The sequence below is a fragment of the Canis lupus genome, chromosome 8 (assembly GCF_011100685.1).
Source record: "Canis lupus familiaris isolate Mischka breed German Shepherd chromosome 8, alternate assembly UU_Cfam_GSD_1.0, whole genome shotgun sequence".
Taxonomy (NCBI): domain Eukaryota; kingdom Metazoa; phylum Chordata; class Mammalia; order Carnivora; family Canidae; genus Canis; species Canis lupus.
Window position 1 is genome coordinate 34,757,556 of NC_049229.1, and position 20,577 is coordinate 34,778,132.

At 42.1% G+C, this 20,577-nt stretch overlaps 2 protein-coding genes and 1 long non-coding RNA gene across 5 annotated transcripts in view; 1 reads left to right on the forward strand and 2 right to left on the reverse strand.

The window, feature by feature from the left end:
- Positions 1-815: 815 nt before the first annotated feature.
- Positions 816-6,724, reverse strand: LOC119876494. The gene is made up of 2 exons (XR_005363339.1): positions 5,895-6,724; positions 816-1,728 (listed from the first exon to the last, which is right to left on the reverse strand). It is a non-coding gene; the product is annotated as an uncharacterized LOC119876494 (long non-coding RNA).
- Positions 6,725-6,889: 165 nt separating this feature from the next.
- DAAM1 (dishevelled associated activator of morphogenesis 1) overlaps positions 6,890-20,577 on the forward strand; it is a 166,616-nt gene continuing 152,928 nt past the window's right edge. The window contains exon 1 of one of the 3 annotated variants that reach the window (XM_038544843.1): positions 6,890-7,059. The gene's annotated coding sequence lies outside the window, so the exon portion shown is untranslated. Of the gene's footprint in view, positions 7,060-7,098; positions 7,206-20,577 lie in introns of those variants that run through there. The other 2 variants (XM_038544847.1, XM_038544845.1) reach the window with 2 other exon arrangements.
- On the reverse strand, positions 7,549-9,335 carry LOC119876524. Its single transcript, XM_038545970.1, has 3 exons — positions 9,267-9,335; positions 8,235-8,590; positions 7,549-8,053 (listed from the first exon to the last, which is right to left on the reverse strand). Exons 1-3 carry the CDS (start codon positions 9,333-9,335, stop codon positions 7,621-7,623), a joined length of 858 nt encoding a protein of 285 aa, XP_038401898.1. The 3' UTR covers positions 7,549-7,620.

Below are 20,577 nucleotides of genomic sequence, written 5' to 3' on the forward strand. Positions count from 1 at the left end.
GGTATATCAGAGTTATTATTAATACAAAAAAAATTGAAAAAAATGCCAAAAAATGGAAAGGGACTGATTGCACAATAGACGATTCATTAAATAAAAGAGTTATCTTGACATAATAAAATACCGTGTAGCCATTAAAATGCAGATTAAAAAATATGTACTGACATAGAAAATTCCCAAAATATATTTCAAATAAAATAAGCCAACTATAAAATAAAATGATCCCATGTTTGAAAGGGGAGGGCAGGGGAAGAAATGTTACTACTTTTCTTTGCTTTGTAGACTCATGGGCGATTTTATTGTCTTAAGTAGCAGTATTTTCTAAATTCTCTACAAAAAAAACATGAAATCCTGTTATAATTAGAAAAAAACCCTTGGGTATAAGAATTCATAAAATAATTCTTATAGGAATGATCTTGAGATAATTTGGCCTACTTTTGAATTTATGTAACTTTTGTTTTCACATAATGCACATACATAAAAGCATACAAATCATAAATGTATATATAGCATGATGAATTTTCAAAGTCAAATATCCATGTAACCAAGCTCCCAGATAAAAAATTTGAGCAATATTAGTAACCTAGAGATTTCCTTCATGCTCCCTCCTGTAACTATCCCCTAAAGGTAACTGCTCTTCTATCTTCTAATACCATTATTAGTTTTCCCTATTTTTTAGTTTTATGTAAATACATATACTCTTTTACTTACTGTTATTTTTGTGGAGATTCATCCATATTTTTACAAGTAGACATCATTTATTCATTCTCATTGCTGGATAGCAGGAATTGTCAAATTAGGGCTCATGGGCCAGCTGATGATTTTGTAAATAAAGTTTTATTAGAACACAGGCATGCCCATTTCTTTACATCTTGGCTGCTTTCATACTACAATGGCAGAGTTGAGTAGTTAAAACAGAGATCACATGGCCCATAAGACCTTACTATCTAGTCCATTACAGAAAAAGTTTTCCAACTTCTGCTATATAGTATGAATTATATGCCTATGCCACAATCTACATATTCATTCTACTTTGCATAAACAACTGTGTTGTTTCTAGTTTGGGGCTATAAATTTAGGGCGTTACCATATTCAGCAAGTAAAAATATAGAATTCCCAGTTAAAATTGGAATTTTAGACAAACCAACAATATTTTTAGTAGATCCCAAATATGGCCTGGCCACCCTGGGCTATGAGAACAGTATGGCCACTAACATTTAAATATGTGTCTTTTGGTGAAAACATATACACAGTTCTTTTGGATATATTTCTGGAGTGAATTGTGTATGTTCACATTCAGCAGATACTAATAAAGGGTTTTTTAAAGCAGTTATTCAAATTGATACTCTCATTGGCAGTGTATGATTTAGTTGTCAATCATTAATATAGTTAGTCCTTTTAATTTTAACCAGTCTGATAGGTGTGTAGTAGTATCCCACTGTGGTCTTTATTTGCATTTCCCTGATGACTAATTGGTTTGAGCATCTTTTCACGTGCTCAATTTGACACATGCACACATGCTCATTGACCATTTGGATATGGGATTTGTGTGCGTGTATGCGTAGTGCCTATTTAAGACTTTTGGCCATTTTTTGTTGTTGTTGGGTTATCTGCCTTTTCCATGCTAGTCAATGATTTATGGCACGATCTGGCATAAAATGGTGAAGTGGAACAATCAGATTTTTTTCTCTCTTTTTTCCTCTTTCATTCTCTCTTTCTCTGGAATATGACCTGAAAAAGATGTGGAAAAAAAAAAAGATGGGTTTTGGCATGACAGGATCTGAAAATTCATTAGGTGACAGAGCATCACCGGCCAACAGAACTTTCTCAAATGACAGGAATGCTCTGTATCTGAGATCCTCACTAGCCTCAGGTAGCCTCATTGTTTGAAAGGTGGCAGTTGTGACTGGGAAGTGATAGTTACATTTTAGTTAATTTTAATTAATTCAAGTTTAAATAGATACATGGGGCCAGAGGCTACATAATTGAATAATACAGATCTCATAGATGGGCCAAGCATAAGCCAGTTATGAATAAGCTAGTGTAGGGATCCTAGCTAAGATAGTCAAAGGAGAGTTTCTTCTTTTTTTTTTTATTAAAGTTTTAATTTTTTTAAAGTAATCTCTTTACCCAACGTGGGGCTAGAACTCATGACACTGAGATCAAGAGTCACCTGCTCTAGTAACTGAGTCAATCAGGTGCCTCTCAAAGGAGAGCTGTTTCTAAATTCCCAGGAGCTGTTGAGATGAGACTGATCTGAAGAGTTTTGAGTGGCTGGAGCTGTTTTCATGTCCCCTCTTACAGTGGTCTGATTTTATTGTTGTTCCTGTTCTTAGATTTCTGTAAGATTGCATCTCCCTTGTACTGCCCCAATGCTGGTTTTTCAGCTTTTCTGTGTTCTTAAGTAAACACAATGAAATGAATCTTTTCCAAGTGACTTTGCTGTGACTAAATTGACTAGTTAGCTCAGAATACTACAAAGTCTTCTCCCTCAGGAAGAACCAAATTTTACCACTAAGACCTTGACCAGACTTGCCAGCTTTACTAGTACCTCTTGAGGTGGCTGCAAAATTCATAACACCTTTCCCTCTCTGGGAAGACTCCCAGACACACAGGAATAGGTCCTGAGTGACCATATCTAAGATGACAAGATCATCTTCTCTCTGGAGGAGTGGTTCCAAAACCTTCATGCAGGTCTGAATCAGCTGGAGGACTTCTAACAACACAGTTTGTGGGATCCATCTCTACAGTTTCTTTGCCAGTGGATCTGTGGATAGGGCCCCGGCATTTGCATTTGTAACAAGTTCTCAGGTGATACTGATGTTTTGGATCTGGGGCCCCACACTTTGGGAACCACTGCTGTAGATAATTAACTCAGGGATAGTCACCCTGAGATAGGGCTATCAGCTTGTCTCAGGAATTTGTGACTCGGAACAAAGAGATGTGGAGACTGAGGGCTGTTAAAGCAGCCCTCTGAAGAGAAGTTCCAAAAACTACCACTGTTTCAGTTCTCTGAGCTGGTCAGTTCCTGCTTGTAGGTGGAACCTTGGTTACTTAATCCTGTCACTTAATCCTATTACTTTATTTTCCATAAATTGGCCACAGAAAAGTTTCTGTTGCCTGCTCCTAAAAGAACTAGAACTAAGACACAAGTTAACATCAGTTACGGGTCCCACCAGAAAAACAAAAACCATTCGAAGTATTTAAAATAGATATAATACAGTACAGGAAATTGGTCATGGGGTGTTAGAAAGTCTGAGAAGCCAAATGTGCAATAAGAGATTAGCAAGAGCAGGAAGCTACCTCTACCCCTACGCTGGAAGGACAAGGGGAGAAAGTGGCATTAATAGAGGCTGGGGTGAAGTGGAAGAAGGTCCAACCTTGATGGGAAACATGGGAAACATGGGAAATGCTGCTGCCCTTGCCAGAAACATCATCCAATGTTACTCTGTGGAAGTGGAAGTGGAGAAGTACCCTGGTCTCATGCTTTCTATTGCTTCTAACCTCTCAGCAGTGCCTCTCTCTGCTCAGGAGCCTGGGGAAGATGATCTGTGATAGTGAGGACAGCTTGGGGTAGTGAGGAAGGACAAGGCATGGATCTGAAAACAAGCCAAGGACTAGCACTGTTCAATGTGGATTTCTCATGTTTTGTTCTTCAAAGTACACTTTGTTTACTTACAAATTAGTGATATAATATGTGCTCGCTATATAGTTTCTAATAGTTTCTTGTTAACACATTTTTAAAAATTTAAGTAGCTCTTTATCATTTCATAATTAAGGTGGTGATTTGAGATAATCTTCAGGGGAAAATTGCAAATGATAACAAGAACTAGTATCTGAATTTTCAATGTCAGAAGTGTTTTTATTTGTCTCATCTAATTTAGTGCTCAAAAATCTTGTGAAGTAGGTTTTACTGTTAACTCCATTTTAAGAATAAGGAAATCGAGGCGCAGAGGAGAGTAAGCAACACAGAATAAGCAAAGTCATGTCGCTCAAAAGTGGTAAAATGGCACGATCCCAAACCTGGGCTCAGCACATAACTTCAATTGTTACAAACACCAAGCTATTGTGTGAAAACACATGCAAAGCTACAAACTTAAAATTCTTTCTCTGTTTATATCTCCCATTTCCTCCCTTATCTAAAACCCAAAGTGTAGAGTAAAACCTTGTAACCAGAACTGAGAGAGGTTATTTTGAAAGATCAGCAAAATACCCCAAGGCACTACCTTCCCCCCTCCTCCACCTGTAGATGGTCAATTAAATCTATTCTCCATAGTCCCACAGCTTCCTAATTAATAGGCAATGATCATGGGGGCAAGACAGGGTCTTTCAGAAGATCATTCTAGAACAACAGCAATCATTTAAAAAGAAAAGAAAAAAAAAAGCAAAGAAACCCTTTGAGCATATAAATCAAGCTAGACAGAGTGGGTGTGTTTGATGTCTCAGGAGACTACTTAGTCACTGAGAATTAAATACAAACACATACAATGAGAGTATGTGAATGTATGTGCAAGCATCTCATAGAGAGGTAGAGAGAGACAGTAGTTCCCTTCTGTCTAGATAGAAGTTGTTAATCCTCCTCTGGTCCCACATCCACAGACTGCATTTCTGACGCTGAAGAGCCATCTTTGTTTCCCCTGGTTACCAATGAAACAGCATGCAGGGATCAGTTCAAATCCGTCACCACTTACAGAAAAATGCTTCCAAATATAATACCTTACTTTCTGTATTTGTTACCTATATTTATTTCTATTGAATAGGAAGGACAGCTCACACGTGTGCATTCACACATTTCTGTGCTTAGAGTCTACTGTATATGACGTCCTTTATACTTAGAAAGGAGCTGTGTAACATGGCACATCCCTATATTAATTGCTATAGAAAATGGAATTTTTTTTTTCTGCAGGCAGGCTCCATCTTCTCCTTCATTGCTGAAGACCCAAGAGAAATTGGTGTAAAGTGATTTGTCCTATAAAGTTACTCCTCAGAGTATACCTCAATAATATACTTTTATCTATAAGGATAAGCCCTGCCTTACAGAGAGTCTCCACATCCAATTTATTGACTCGATAAATTTCAGGCTCACTGATTATGTTTCCATCTAAAAGCTTTACACAGTTATAAAACTGGAGAGCCTTTAGAATCATTTCAGGTCAAGTTTCTTTCTGAATATTTTTCCACAATGAGCTGTAACACATTGAGCCTACCCATTAACTAGAATATCACTGATTATATTCTTGATCTGATGGCCAAGGGAACATTTGCATTGTCTGGGTTCCATCTAACACAATATTTGAAATGGATAGAATAGCTCAGAACATTCAAAGTTATCTTCCTTCAGTGGAGAAAAATGTGTCTGGTCTGTAAGAAATAGGCTGCTTAAGAGAAAATCAGAATTCAGCACTAAAACTCCTCTCTCAGCAAAACAAAGCATCTCTCTCTCTCCCCTGAGATCCTCAACCACTTCCATGAATATTTTCCTCTTGAACCCAAGTTAGTGTTGCATAATGAAATGAGAAAATAAGAGTGATGAGCTTTCCACCAATAATTAGGTGGAGTTGTTTGAAATCCTTATCGTGAATTTTTTTTTTTTCCCCACAAGATTTACAGTCTTCTAGAGATTTTGCTAGTGGAAATAAGGATTTGAGCTGATCCTTATTTGTGATTGAGACACATCAAGTGCCATCATAATTTACCTTTACAACTGGATTAACTGGATGAATTGATTTCTTCTATTCACTTAAAAAGACACCTGGAGATTTGCTCTCGGTGTTAATTTTTGATAATACTTGATATTCATTGAATAATGAAAAAGGTCACGGAAAAATTTCGCATATTGAAAGCGAAATAAGATCTTCCTGAAGGGTCAGAACTCTGCTACAACACCTTTGGCTTACCTTTAACTAAACCTTTGCCTGTGTTAAGATCTTGGCATTCATGAACAGCACGATGTTGTCTGGCTTAGGTCATTTAAAAAATATTTCAGAGAAAGGTATGGGAAACGAGGGGAGAGTGCTGCGGATCTAAAAGCCCATGTGCACATATGTGTTGTCCATTCAAACTTTAACAAGGACGTCGTCCTGCGTCCTCCCGGGAGCGGAGCGCCGTCGGAGCGGAGCGGGAAGTCAGCTGCAGGCAAGAACAAAAGCATGGCTGCTGATAGTACTATCTCTGCCGCCGCAGCAGGCTCCCTGACCGAGGGTTGCAGCGACTGTCGATTACAGCGCATTTTTCTCAGTGACAGCCTCCGTTATCCCGTCAGCTCAGCCAACTAAGCTGGTCCCCGCGTTCTGGCTGGTCGCCCCGACTCCGTTAAATGGGGGAAGGAGAGAGGACGGAAAGGTGAATTGTACTTAAGTGGGGCACACGGCGATTTCCCGATTGTCTTCGGGGCCGGCACCGCCTCATCGTCCGGGACGCGGGGGAATTCCAGGACCGCTTTTAACCCAGAAACCAGTGCGTCCTATTAATTAGTTTCTACGCGCAGGGAAGGCAGTGAAAGGCTTCATCTTCTCTTTCCAGCAGGGGCCAAGAGCCGGGTCGGTCAGAGCCGCCCGGCCCGTGCGCACCAGCGCCGGACCCCTGGTGGCCCTCCGAGCCGGCGGCGGGCGGAGTGGAGGTCAAGTCAAAGGGCACGACCGCTGGGTGCCCTCCCCCTCCCCGCCCTCGCAGGCGCTGTCCGCAGGTCGGCTTCGCGAACGACCACCGCTAACGCCGCACGGCTGGAGGGCGGGGAGGGGGGGCGGGTCCCGGTGGGGGCGGGACCAAGGGGTGGGGACGGAGCGGCCGAGGGATACGTCGGGAAGTGTAGTTCTGCGAGCCCCACTTAGCGTGGCCGCCCAGGCTGTGCTTGCGAGAGCGAGACTACAACTCCCAGGGGTGTGCGGGCCCAGCTGGGGAGTCCATGCGCAGTGGGCGCCACATTGTATCCTATCAGGCGAGGAGAGGGTGATGTCACCTGCGAGTTGGTAACCTACGGGCGGCTGTGAAGGAAACTGTTTAACCGGATCCCATTGTACCCGGAGCGCAGAGCCGCCTTTCCAGCATGCAGGGGCTGCTCAGGTAAGGGGGACGTGCCGCCTCGCCCGCCGCACTCATTCATTAAGTAGCACCGCGCGGTGGCGCGGGGGTGGGCGCGCTTCCTCCGGCCGAGCGCTGGGTTCGCGGCGCGCCCTCCCGCTGCCTCTCCGGAGCCCCAGGGCCAGTAGGTAAATATTAAACCCGTCCTTCAGGTTGGGTCTGGGTGGGAACGGGACCTAGACAGCTCCCAGCTGCCAAGCTGGGTTTGGGAAAATGGCTGCAAGCGCGGCGAAAAGCTGGGCGAGCCCCGAGGAAGGCGCCCCCGGAGACAGGGGTCCCTCCCTCCTTTCTTTCGGAGTCGCTGGGATGCCGAGAGGGCAGGCAGGGTACCACTCGCCGCCCTGCCGCGGCGTTGGGGCGCCGGGGGGGCGCGGCCTCGGCCGGGGGCTGCGGGCCCCGCCGCGGTCGGGAGCTGCGCGCCCGGGAGGCTCCGAGGCAGGCGCGGTGGACTCGGAGGTGGCGACGGGGAAGGAGGGACTCGTTTACCCGCCGGCCCGCGTCCGAGCAGAACCCCACACATCGCCGCAGCCCTCACTCCAAGGTTTATTCGAAAGGGACGGGGTGACTAATTCCCAAAAAGTTGGAAGCCAAAGGTCTCCCTGGAGAGGAGGGAAACTCCTCGCGCTGCGGAAGGAGCAGGGGGGTGTTGGCGGACGGCGGGGAGCGGAGGCTGCGCCGCCTGCGGATCGGGTTCGTGGCGTCGCCGGGCGCTCCCGCCTCTCCCCGCCGGGAAGGGCGCATCTCGGCTCCCCCGGCTCCGATCGCGCCCGCCACAAAGAGCACCTGAGCGAGGGGGGAGCATCTGCCCCAAACCCTGGGCTGGGAGGTGGTGAGGCGGTGCGGGGCGTCGAATAATCCAATGATGAGGCTCGCTGTGGGGCAGGAGGGCTGGGCAATAGGAACCAGCTGGTGTCGAAAATCCAACTGCTTGGAGTGGGCTTGCCCTCCTACTTGAGACGCGCGCGAGGCCCGAACTCTACATAAATAGAGTCCTCTGGATTTCCTTTCCCTAGCACCCTCATTCTTTTCATCATATTCATTCATCAAACCCTGCGAATGGCTCTTAAGTTGTTCTCAGCCTGGCGTTGGGGTGTTCTGCTCCCCCGCCCCCGGCCCCCTTCTAAAATATTTTAGTGGGCCCAGGAATAGATACCTACGCTTTGTTTCCTCCGCCTCGGTCCCCCGTCCGATCTCCACCCGCCAGAGAGCGAGCGTCAAGAGCAAATGCTACCCGTGACCGTTTTTGCTCTCCTTGAGTTGGTAGTTGCCTGAGACTGGAGAAGGACCGAGTGAATTGAAGCGGAGTTTGTCTGCAAGATGAATCCCGTTGCCATGGCGACTCCTGCCGTCGGAATCTTAACTGCTCCCACTGCTGTTTCAATTCGATGTGGCTCTGCGGGCAGCTGGGAGGGCGTGGCCAGTGGGTGTGTTCAAATGCTCGTTCCGGGCCCAGCTGCTCTCGCTTCTTCACGCATTTCACAGTCCGGGCCTCTCGCCGTTCTCTTCCAAGTAGCTTGGACGCGGTTCAAAACCCCTTACCCCACTCTGTGTGCCCGTACCTGGACTCTCCCCTCTCTGTAGAAGTCAGAGTTCGGAGCCTGTTTCTTGAGGCAAGCTCTGAAAACTACAGTGGAATGATCTCTTTTGCCTTACAGGCTAGATGCATACTTTTCCTAATACTGTACCTGACTGGGTTAGAGGCAGCTTTCTCAAGGAGGGCGTGTCCTCTGTTTTGCAAGTAGAGAGTCAGGCCACCAGTGATGGGCCTCAATTTGCTCTGGGTGCAGTTCTCTGGAAATTTATAGGGACAACTAATGACTGAAATTGAATTCTGGAAGTCAGTATCATCCCTTGTGGTTCTCATAAAATCTAAAAGCCTGCCGCCTGCCTAAAGGATGCAGGTCCTTGAAAATGAGGCAGACTGGGCAGAGATCTAGGAGGCCTGAATCTTGCTCTGCCTGTGTCATTGCTGGCTGCCCCACCCTGGGGTTAACCCTGTACCTCAGGGGACCTTGGGCAGTAGTAATGTGGGGGAGGGATAGATAGGGTTTCCCAAAGTTGATCCTAGGTATAAAATCTTGGCGACTCTACAAAGGGACCTGGTTTTTGTCTTTTCTCAAAATAATCTGAAGAGTTGTTAAATTCAGCTTCTGACACTGTGGTTTTGAGTTAATATCTCTGAGCCTTACTTGTATGACTTGACTGGCAAAGGAACCGGGCTCTTCATGGCAGTCCTTCAAACGGGGGAAGGCAGTCATGTTACTATTTGTAATAATATTTCTAATATTACTAGTATTATCCCTGTATCTGGACTTCTAGTTATCCTTTTAGCTTAGAATTAATTGCTTAGGTTTTGCCTTTTTACAGATTCTTGTTGGATGTGATTATTTGTAATTTAATTGCACTAAGTGTAATGGAATTACACAAATGTTTTGCTTCCTTTCTGCTTTTATTACATACCAAGGTGGATTATCACAGATATTGCAGATAAAGGGGGAAAAGGCTTTATCTGTGAGTGTGTGTATGCATGTGCATTTATGTGCAGGTAAATGCTTGGGGATGCTGAGTGCCAGGTGGTTGACATTCATCATCTTGTTTTGAGTAGGTGGTTACATCTTCAGGAGGAAACAGAGTCAGAAATTGTCACCCAGTTTTTAGTTTTGTCCTAGAACTTATCATTGTTACTTGTTTTATTTCCTGTGTCCCTATAATTCTGACAGCAGTTCTAATGTGTGGCTTTTTTTCCCACTCCCCTAAGGTCTTTGAGGGCAGAGTCCTTGTCTTGTCCTTCTCTATCTCTCTAGCAGTTAGTGTTTGACCATTGGTAGGTATTTAATAAGTATTTGTTGAGTTAGTAGTAGAAACATGTTTGGAGATTCAAGATTTCATCCTTTCCATTGATAGTTCTCGCATCAATTGTAATATTCCTGTAGCTTTCTGTGAAGTAGCTTCATCTCAGCATAAATGAAAACTTCCATGTAGTGCATAACTTGAAGTATAAAAGGCCTCCCATGTGTTTGAAATGGATGTATTTTATAATTATTTGCTTTTGGAATACATACACTCACAAGACTTTTTTTTTTTTCCTTAAAGTTCTTGTTATAGCTCTTAATACAGTTATTACACCAAAGCAGATATTTCTATATTTCTAGATTTCTCTTGTACTATCCTTGACCCAGATAACTTTCCCAGGAGGTATACAACAAAATAGAGAGAGAGGGGGGCAGACAGACAGACAGACATCAAGGCAAAGATAATTATAGGTTTTGCCAGGCCACTTCTGGCAACCGAGGCACCATTTGGGTAGAGGAGCTGGACAATGGCTCTTTCCTGGGACTGAGGGTGGGGGTGGGTGGATGGTAGTTTCCCCATAAACAGGATCAGTTGTCCCATGCTGGCTACTGTGAGAGAAGAATGGGGTAGGGAACATTTGTCCAATATTTGTTAACATTTTGTTTATCATCCAACAGTCAGATTTTGTAGGTTTTCAGAAGTATAAATTAGTGAGGAGGCGTGATAGTAGCGAGGGTGCAGTGGGTCATGTCCTTGGGTGGTGCTTACAGGAGCTTAGTGAGTAGGTGCCAAGGAATTTGAATCCTGGCTTTCTTGCTCTGTGGATAGGCTCTGGGTGTTAAGAATGCCTGTGTGTCTGTGTGTGGTTTTATTTGAGCTACTTTGTTTAAAAGGCTGCTTTTAGTGTTGGTACTGTGGTCTTCAGAACAAATAAGGTGTTTACAAACAAAACATGGTTAAGATTGAAAGTGTTTAATTGTGTAAATATTTTGGGGATGTTATAAAGAGTGGCTTTGGCTTGAGAATCTTGAGGTCTTCTGTGAAATCACTTAAAAAGTTACAGCTGTTGGATCAGGGGAAACAAGCTTTTCCAACAAAGCTTGGTACCACTGTAAGCCTTAGGTGTTTGGTTCAGGAAATAATCACAGAACTTGTAACTTCTGTGGGGCCTCCCTGGCTTCATGTCATGCTCCTGGTGTTTCTGAGTTTTACGTCTATCCTTCTATTGAAGGAAACAAAGCAACTTTGCCAATTTAGGTTAGCAAACTTGTTCAAACTCTAGAGGGCATGGTCAAAATGAAAATTCTTCTATTCTGTTTTGTGATTTTTCTTCTTTGAATAAGAGATGTGGACTGCTGTCAGTGATTTTGGCATTACAATTTCTAACTTGGTAAAGGAGGAAATCTTCCAAGTGAATATGTATCCTAAACACTCACAGAATCTGTCCTTAGTGGTTTCCCCAGAGCTCAGTTTAGAGGCAACTGATTTCACAGGTACTATTTAAGAAATCAATAAGAAGGGCAGTTTCTCTATGTGGCTTGGGGGTAGCATCTGGTTGGTGGGGCAGGCTGGGGTGGGGGATACCTCTTTTGAGGTTACACTCGCTTAGCAAGTGTACTGTCTGTTTCTGTAGATTGTGTCTATAGTGTCTGAGAGCAGCTGATAGAAATTAGAATTGAAGGATGGATCTGAAGTGTCTCCCTGCCCCTCTGGTTCCTCCAAGCCACCACTTAGTACCCCCACTAAAAGAGGGACAGTTGGAGATGAGATGCAAGTTGATTTTGATTACCTGTATTCCACTCTAGCAGGCTATTTTTGCAGGAAAAAAGAAAGTTTACCTTTTCATTTTCTGGCATCCTTTCCACTGTTCCAGGAGGAGAGAACTGAGTATTTCAAAGTGAGTTTGCATTCATAGTACACAGGCCAAAAATTAGTTAAATGCTAATTAATCCAGGAGGACTGCATCAAGTATATGGAGGCCTCTCCTTGCATCTCCCGTTCCCTATATCCTCCTGTTCCTGCAATTAATCTGAGGTTACCAAATCCATACTCAGCTTTGGTGAGCTTTATTTTCCTTCTTGATGTTTAAAGCACTCTTATTTGTTTGTTTGTTTTTAAAGATTTTATTTATTCATGAGAGACACAGAGAAAAAGCAGAGACATAGGCAGAGAGAGAAGAAGCAGGCTTCCTGTGGGGAGCCTGATTGTGGGACTGGATCCCAGGATCACCACCTGAGCCAAAGGCAGACGCTCAACCTCTGAGCTACCCAGGTGTCCCAGAGCACTCCTGGTGTTTACCCCTTTTGTGACTTTCTGTAGTAATGGCTACTCTTATTTGGAATGTGTGCTCCTCTGAGTGTCTAAATTCTCCTCATGCCCTCAGATCCATTTTGAGTGCCACAGATTCCAGGAAGCCTTCCCTGCTTCAGCTTTTACTGATCTCTTCTGCTCCTTTCTCTTAGAGCCCTTAACCTGACCATAGAACTTACCATAGCTAACATGATGCTAATAGTTAATTAAGGTATATAAGGTGCTTACCTTGTGCTAGGCCCTTCCTGATACTTTACATGGGCTTAAATACCATTTACTCCTCTCAGCAGCTCTGTGAGATACGTACTATCATCATCATTTTACAAATGAAGAAACTGAGGCATGAGTAAGTTAAGGAACTTGCCTAGGTCATACAACTGGACACTGGCAGAGTAGATTAGGGACCCAGGCAGCCTGGTTCTTTACACCCCATACTATTGCTTTGCCTCTGGTTTGCCTAGGTGTTATAGTTTTTTCTTTCCATCGAGTTCGGGGGAATCACAACTTTCTTTGTATCTCTTAATTCTGAAACAGTGCTGTGTCAATAAGAGCTGCGCCTGTTGAGAGTAAAAATCCTTCAGTTAATGGTTTCTTAAAGTCTGACTCCCTGGAGCAGCAAATGTTGCATGAGATTAAAAATGTAACATTTGGGTCTTTGGATGATAAAACTTTTGAATTCACTCTTCTTTACTATGTCTGTGATAGGCAAATTATTCGAAAAGAAAAATGCTCTAATATACCATCTCTAAATCCATTTGGAGCCTGTCCAGCATTCACTGTATTTGTTAATTGAGATAACTTTTCAATAGGTTGAATCTCTTATCTGAAAAAAACCCTTCTCACCCAGAACAGAGCCTCAGAAGCCTGACTGGTGAGTTAAGAGTCCCATAACTTCTGAGCTTCCCGCCTCCCTGTTGTCTTTTAACATAAATCGTGAAAGCTCTTTTGAAAGGGAAATAATGAAGACTTGAGTAGTAGTCAAACATGTAATCTAATATTGGCTAATCCTTAGATGTTAAAATAAGCTTTTTTATTTCCTACCTCAGAAGGGAGACTTTACTTATCTTTACAGTGAAGCAAATTTAGTGTCAAATATACAATTTCAGTTCTTCTAAACTATAGCCACTATTGTGAATTAAATGTGGAAAGCGAGGAAAAGCAGGTTCAGTTTTCAATGTCATTGGTACAATTTCCTGACTTACAATAGATCTTTTCCTTTTGGCTTAAAACTGGGTATTGTGCCACTTTGACAATATTTAATGAAGACAATTGAGTCAAACTGTGTCATTTAGGGAAATAATAGGACAACTATGCCCTTACAAAATATTGCTAGGAAAAGAAAATGAAAACAAAAGGCTTATTGGCCGTGAGGAATTATCTGGCCAATATTCATTTATCCAACGCACATTGACTCCAGGAGCTTTTTCTTTTATTCATCTTGTTAACACTCCCTAAGTATGTCAGTCACCTTTAGTAATAACCTGAGTTCCTTCTGTTCTATAAATTGCATCAGGAATTGGAATTGAAGGTACCTTGTATTTTGCCAGGTACATAATTAGGGTCAACTATTAAACTGGTCTTTGTACTTTTCATTTCTGGGAAAAAAAAAAGAATCTGTGTGATCGGCAAACATTGCCCATCTGATGGGCTTTCTGAATTCAGGCTTCCAAGAGTAGATAGCCCAGATCCGAGCTTTGGGCATTGTCTGGGCAATAAAGATGCCCTCTTTTGCTTTCTAAATGAGTTCCTATATTCTTGCTTTTTTGGCTAAGCTCACTTTGTTGGTGATGTACAAATTGGGTCAAGGCTGTACGGTTTGCCTTCTTTTGGAGCCACAGACTCTACCTGAAATTTTAGTCAACTTTAGAAAAAAAAGATGTTTTTAAAATTTGAATTAATGTGTGTGTGTGGTTTTTTGTTTGTTGGTTGGTTTTGTGTGTGTGTGTGTGTGTGTGTGTGTGTGTGTGTGTGTTTAGGGAGGCTCCATTCTTAAGGAGGGACTTGAACTCACGACCCTGAGATTAAGAGTCCCATGTTCAGGGGACCCTGAATGGCTTAGTCAAGTGTGGGACTCTTGATTTTGACTCAAGTCATGATCTCAAGGGCCTGAGAACGTACTGCATTGAGCCCTGTGTCAGATTCTCTCTCTCTCTGCCGCCCCCCCCCCCCCCAATTTGCGCTCGCTTTCTTTCTCATTCTCTTGAATAGATAATCTTAAAAAAAAGTTGCATGTTCTACTGACTAAGTCAGCCAGGTGTCCCTCCCCGCTTTAAAAAAATTCATCATGCTCTTGGCAACAGAGGAAACTAGACCGTACCCTGGATATATTAATGCATGGCCATAACCACAATGGGCAAAATATTTCATATTATAATATGAACTGATGGGGATCTGTTTTTTTCAGACCCCATAAGTTAGAGGCCAGGCTTTGCCAGCAATTTGCGAAGGAACTATGTATTCTGACAGGTGTCCTATGAAGAGTGGATCAGAACTAAGAGCAGCTTCCTAAAACTTTGCCAAAGCCCCATAGCCTTGGTCTTTTCTGGTTTTTGGAGCTGTGACAAGTCATTAGTGAATATTTCGGTGCCATTTCTTGGCTTTGCTATTCTTCCATAAAACTTTCACAGATTTGCATCCTAGAAGAGTGAGGGATGGTGGTCAAAACCATTCACCAGGTCAGTTAGATTGTTCAAATGTATCTAAATTTGTATTTGTTTCACAGAGATTTGGTAAAACCAAGCAGTGAAATGTCTAGACATGAGTTAAGTTAGAAACTGTAGTTATTCTTTTTTTTTTTTTTTAAATTTAAGTTCAAGTTGTTAACATAGTGTAGTATTTGTTTCAGGAGTAGAATTTAGTGATTCATCATTACGTATAATAGCCAGTGCTCATCCCAACAAGTGACCTCTTTAATGCTCATCACCCAGTTACCACATCCTCCCACCCTCTTCCCCTCAGCAACTCTCAGTTGATTATCTATAGTTAAGAGTCTCCCATGGTTTGCCTGTTTTGTTTTTTAAAGATTTTATTGATTTATTCATGAGAGACATAGAGGCAGAGACATAGGCAGAGGGAGAAGCAGGTTTCCTGTGGGGAGCCCAATGTGGGACTCAATTCTGGGACCCACGATCATGACCTGAGCCAAAGGTAGACAGGCCACCCAGGTGCCTCTCTGTTTTTATTTTGTTTTTCCTTTCCTTCCCCTATGTTCATCTGTTTTGTTTCTTAAATTTGACATGTAAGTGATATCATATGATATTGTTTCTTTGACTTATTTTGCTTGGCATAGTATCTTCTGATTCCATCCATGTTGTCGCAAATAGCAAGATTTCATTCTTTTTGATGACTGAGTAATATTCCATTATATGTATATGTATATATACCACATCTTCTTTTCTGGGACAAGGAGATTAGAGTAAGGACCCTTCTAAAAACTGAGAATTTATTACCAAAAATATTGTAAAAAAGGAAATGTAGCAGACAAATAATTTGAAAGCCCTTGCTGCATCTCCTACTCTCGAAAGTTGGTGAAATTGTGAATATAAGAAATGTCATATGGTTTTATCCCAGGTAAGTGACATAGGACTTATTTTTTTAAATGAACCCCATATCAGTGGTTATTTGATTTAGGATAATGGTGGCAAAAAAAACCATTTCCATTTATTTCCCATTCTGTATGTAGCAATCTTGTTTGCAATGAGAGGTGCCCCTCCTCCCTGCAATTACTCAGCACTCGGTAATTTGAGCAAAAGTCAGAGACAGTATGGAATGAATTGGGCTGGAATTGAAGGCAGTGTCTGAGACTGCATCATGTTCTCAGAACATTAAATGAAAGGCCTGTTATTTTCTCATTTTAAAAATCAAGAATGGAGATTGGATTGGACTAGAAAACCTCCACGACCCATTTAGGGCTTGACAGTCTGTGTAGGTGACAGTTCCAACAACAGAAGTTCCAGGAACTGTGGCAAGAAACTGCCTTGCGTATGACATTTTCTGCTAAGGGATTGGTTTAAAATTTTAAAGAATATATATACTATTTTTAGTTTGACCTAGTTTCTTTTCAGGCTGTGATTGAAGCTACCTTTCTAACATACTTTCTCTGTCTTACTATACTCTTGGAATTGTTCTTTGAATCTAGAGGGCCCCTTGTCAGTTCTGCACTCATAGCCTCCCTGTGGGCAAAGAAGAAGATTGTCCCCAGTCCGACAGGTTTCATGTGAGGGGAGCCACAATCACTGACGTCACAAATGAGTATGTCTTCCCCCTTAACTTCCTAATTAAGAATAGGTAGCTGTGTGGAGCAGAGAGGGGGCTGCTTTCATTTTAATCCTCTCAAGCTCAGATTGTTTTTCTGGTGAAATAAGTTGGGGGAAGTAGGTGGAGAGGAGGACAGAGGGGGTGATTGGGTCTCACTTATCTTATCATTTGTTTCCCTCTGGATTGCATTTGTTTACACTGTCTCCTCAGGCCAGGAATTCCTTCAACCGAAAGCATGCATACACACGGGGATATTCAGATCTGATCCGGGCTTCCTTCTTCTTGTGCTCCATTTGCTGACTTGGCTATCTTCTCGACAGCCTGATCTGCAAGGAGGGCTGGATATACCTAATCTGTTTTTAATTCTTCTGTTATGTGGAAAAGAGATCTTAAAACAGAGACTTGGGGCAACCATGTTCATGTTTTTCTGATGGAAGAAGAGGTTTCTGATGGAAAAAGATCAGTAGGTTTAAGTTTAACGTTTATGTATGACTTATTTATTTTGGTAGAGAGTTTAGTCATGAATGGCACCTTGAAATGAAGTTTTTTCACCTTTTGGTCACTCTGATGTAATTGCATAGAGAAAAAAGAGTCACCAGTTCATTTTAGGTTCAGATGTGGGTAATCTTAGCAATTCACTTAAAACTCTTGGGCCTCTGTTTCCTCATCTGTGAAACGATACGAATTTTCTAAAATTTTATGAGAATGCTGTCCTACAATAATGACTGCACTTGTATGCCATTGTGTAATATCCACTGGGTATCCCTAGAATGGAGCTAGAATGAGAATGGGAGGAGAACTCAAGTTTTTCACCTTTAGAGTTTCCAACGTTGGTTCCTGCTCTTAGCACTATAAAACTGAGATGCTGAAGCTAAACCCTTTAAATCTGATCGCTCATCTGTTCTTAACTGAACAGCTTCTAGTTATGTTCTCCACTCCTAGGGCTCAGAAAGTTCCATAGGATATAAGGGATGAGGTTAGGCAGTGTCTTGGGTGATCCTCCAATTCTACTTAAATTGATAAACTCTTTATACCAGAGTTTGACTACCAGTGGTACACAGAATGGATGTAGCCAACTGTCATGTTTTGTTTGGCTAATACAATGTTGTTTTAAAAAATGGAATGATTTTAGTGAGCATTTCATTCTGATTTGGTACACTACAGTCTAGTGCCTCATACAGAGCCACTTTGTTTACGTGATATTTCTTTATCTCCTTGGACCTTGAAGGCATTTGAGTTTGCTATCCCTATTTTAAACGAAATTAAAATTGTTTTTTTTTTAAGATTTATTTATTTATTTATTTATTTATTTATTTATTTATTTATTTATTTATGAGAGAGAGAGAGAGAGAGAGAGGCAGAGACACAGGAGGAGGGAGAAGCAGACTCCATGCTGGGAGCCCGACGTGGGACTCGATCCTGGGACTCCAGGATCGCGCCTTGGGCCAAAGGCAGACGCTAAACCGCTGAGCCACCCAGGGATCCCCCGAAATTAAAATTGTAATGAGAGTCTCTTCAAACCAGTGGGCTGGCAAATGACCTAATCCAGGGTTCCTCCACTTCAGCGTTATTGGCATTTTGGACAGAATAATTCTTTGGTGTAGGGGGCTGTACTTTGTATGGTAGGATATTTAGCAGCATCCTTGGCCTCTACCCATTCAATACCAGTAGCAACCTTACCACCCTTTTTTTTTTTTTTCCTTACCACCCTTTTAACCACCAAAACCATCTCCAGACATTGCCAAATGTCCTGGGGGGGGGGGGGGCAAAATTGGCCTTGGTTGAGAGCCAGTTGACAGATTTTGGATGGCCTGAGAACTTTAAACATTGGATGAGGTTTGGATATTTTGGGATAAATTGGAATTCATCTGGGGAACCGAGCTACCTTGCTGTTTTTATTTATTTGGGCAGTTGGTGAGAACAAAACAAAGGTCAGTGGATTAGACCCTATGAGGTCATTTCTCCATTCTTCCATGACTACTGCCTGGGAGGCCAGCCACATTTTAAGAACATATTCTTGGTCACCACAGGGGACTCTCTTGAGACACTGATGCTGGGTCAGGACAAACCCACCAGAGTTAGCAGATAAACAACTTTGAAGCCCATGGCCTGTGTTGGTAGGTCAGTAATGTTATCTGTGGATAAGGAATATGAGGCTTTGGGGAAAGAAGAGGTTGCCTCTGTCACTATTGTTAAAGGCCAGAATGCTTAGAAAAGGGGAGGGGGTTTTTCAGCCTTTTAAAATAACAGCTTATCTCACATTAGCAATGTGGGAAGAGCTCTGAAAAAGATTGAGTGATGTTTCATTTTTTCCTCCTCTCCCTCAAACAAGAATGTCTTTAAAACTTGAGTTTAAAACTTGGAAATTGTCAACACTCAAACTTGGTTCTGAGAGAAACACTGGTAAGATCTTCAGTGTACGTAAGGGGAATGTGATGAAGTTCTGATTAACCAACCCAAACTCAGTTCTTGAGCAACTAGTGCAAAAATAATGCTTAGGGAAGTACACAGTTTCAGTTAAAACAGAAGCCAAAGTCCCTTCTCAGAGATTTAAGTGGGACTTCTGAAGGGGTCCATGCCTCTTACATAAGGTTGTGTATTGGTTCTCTGCCCTGGAGGGGAGTCAGAACATCCTCTGCGGGGGATGTGTCAGGATTCTGATTTAGTCAAGTGTCCGAGTTTGGGCCCTATCTCCAGGGTTCTTCAAGCTCCCCAGGCAATTCTGATATTTAGCCAGAACTGAAAACAAGTGGATGAGCAAAAGATCTGAAAAATTTGAGACCTTCTCTTCTCCTTTTCAAGATGATACCCTAGGAGATTCAATTTGCACATTCACCTATTATTCAAAGGGAAAGGAAAAAAAAAAAAAAAAAAAAAGAAAAGGGAAAGGAAACAGAACCCGCCCCATTACAAATGGTCAACACCAGGAGGTCAACACCAGGAGTGCCTTTGAGATAAAGTGGGTGGAAGAGTAGTAGTAGTTAAATGTTCTTACTAGCTTCTGTTCTAGAAAAATCCAGATCCTAGAAAGTATGTAGATATTTCACAGCTATGTTTCACTCAGTGAGTTTCTCTTGAGATTCTTCTGGCTTCACTAACATGGGGTAGATTTGTTTGTTGCAAGTCTTTCCTTAGCCTATGCCATATGCCACCATGCAGCTCCAACTACAAAGTCCAGAGTTATAACTACCAGAGGTGGGAAGTAGAATAAAATGGCTCCTTTTACTTGGATTCTACTTAGAATTTCAGATCCAGATTTCTATCAAGCATAGCAGAGACAAGGAAATAACTAAGTTTCAGGGGGAAATATACTGGGCATTTTATGAACCATCTCATAAGCCATAGAAGCAACACCTTAAAATATCCATTCATTCATTTGGCTTGTAAAATATGTTTTAATATTGGATGTGAACATGTAAGAATGCTATTTTAAATTCCAGATTTGTTCCTTTGGGATACAGAATACTTGATTTACTTAAAGTTCAAATCACCCTCCATCTTCGACTTCTGAAATAAGCAAATTACATTGTGCAATAGGGGAAGAATCTCTCCAGTGAAAGATTTTTTGCTTTCACTGGCAAGTAGTTTCATGTTTTGTGTATTTGGATCATGTCCGTGTTTTCAGAGGAATGTTCATAGCATCAGTTATAGGAAGCAATACTCCACAATCCCCAATCACAGTTTTTCCAGTATTTGTGATGCCTGTAGATTAAATCTTCTACCCTCAGTTTTTCCCCAAGTGCTGATTTTGTGTTTCAGGTGACCTGTGTTTTCTGGTACCAGAGAAAAATTATGTGGCATTAAAGAAGGAATGACAGTTAAAAAGACAGAATACAGGGTTTCTTTTTAGGGTTGATGAAAATTTTCTAAAAATCATGGTGATATTTAACAGTTTGTAAATATACTAAAAACCACTATACTGTACATTTTAAAAGGAAGAATTTTACAGTGTATGAATTTGTATCTCAATAAAGATGTTAATTAAAAAAAAAGCTAAAAAGAATCCTACTAAGTGCAACCTTAGAAACAGAATTTTAGACCTTAGGGGTAATACCTATGACATACTTTGCCATTTCTTTTCTTTATGTGCATTTCAATTTTTTTCCTCTAAATAACATATATAAAATGGACAAAGGATAG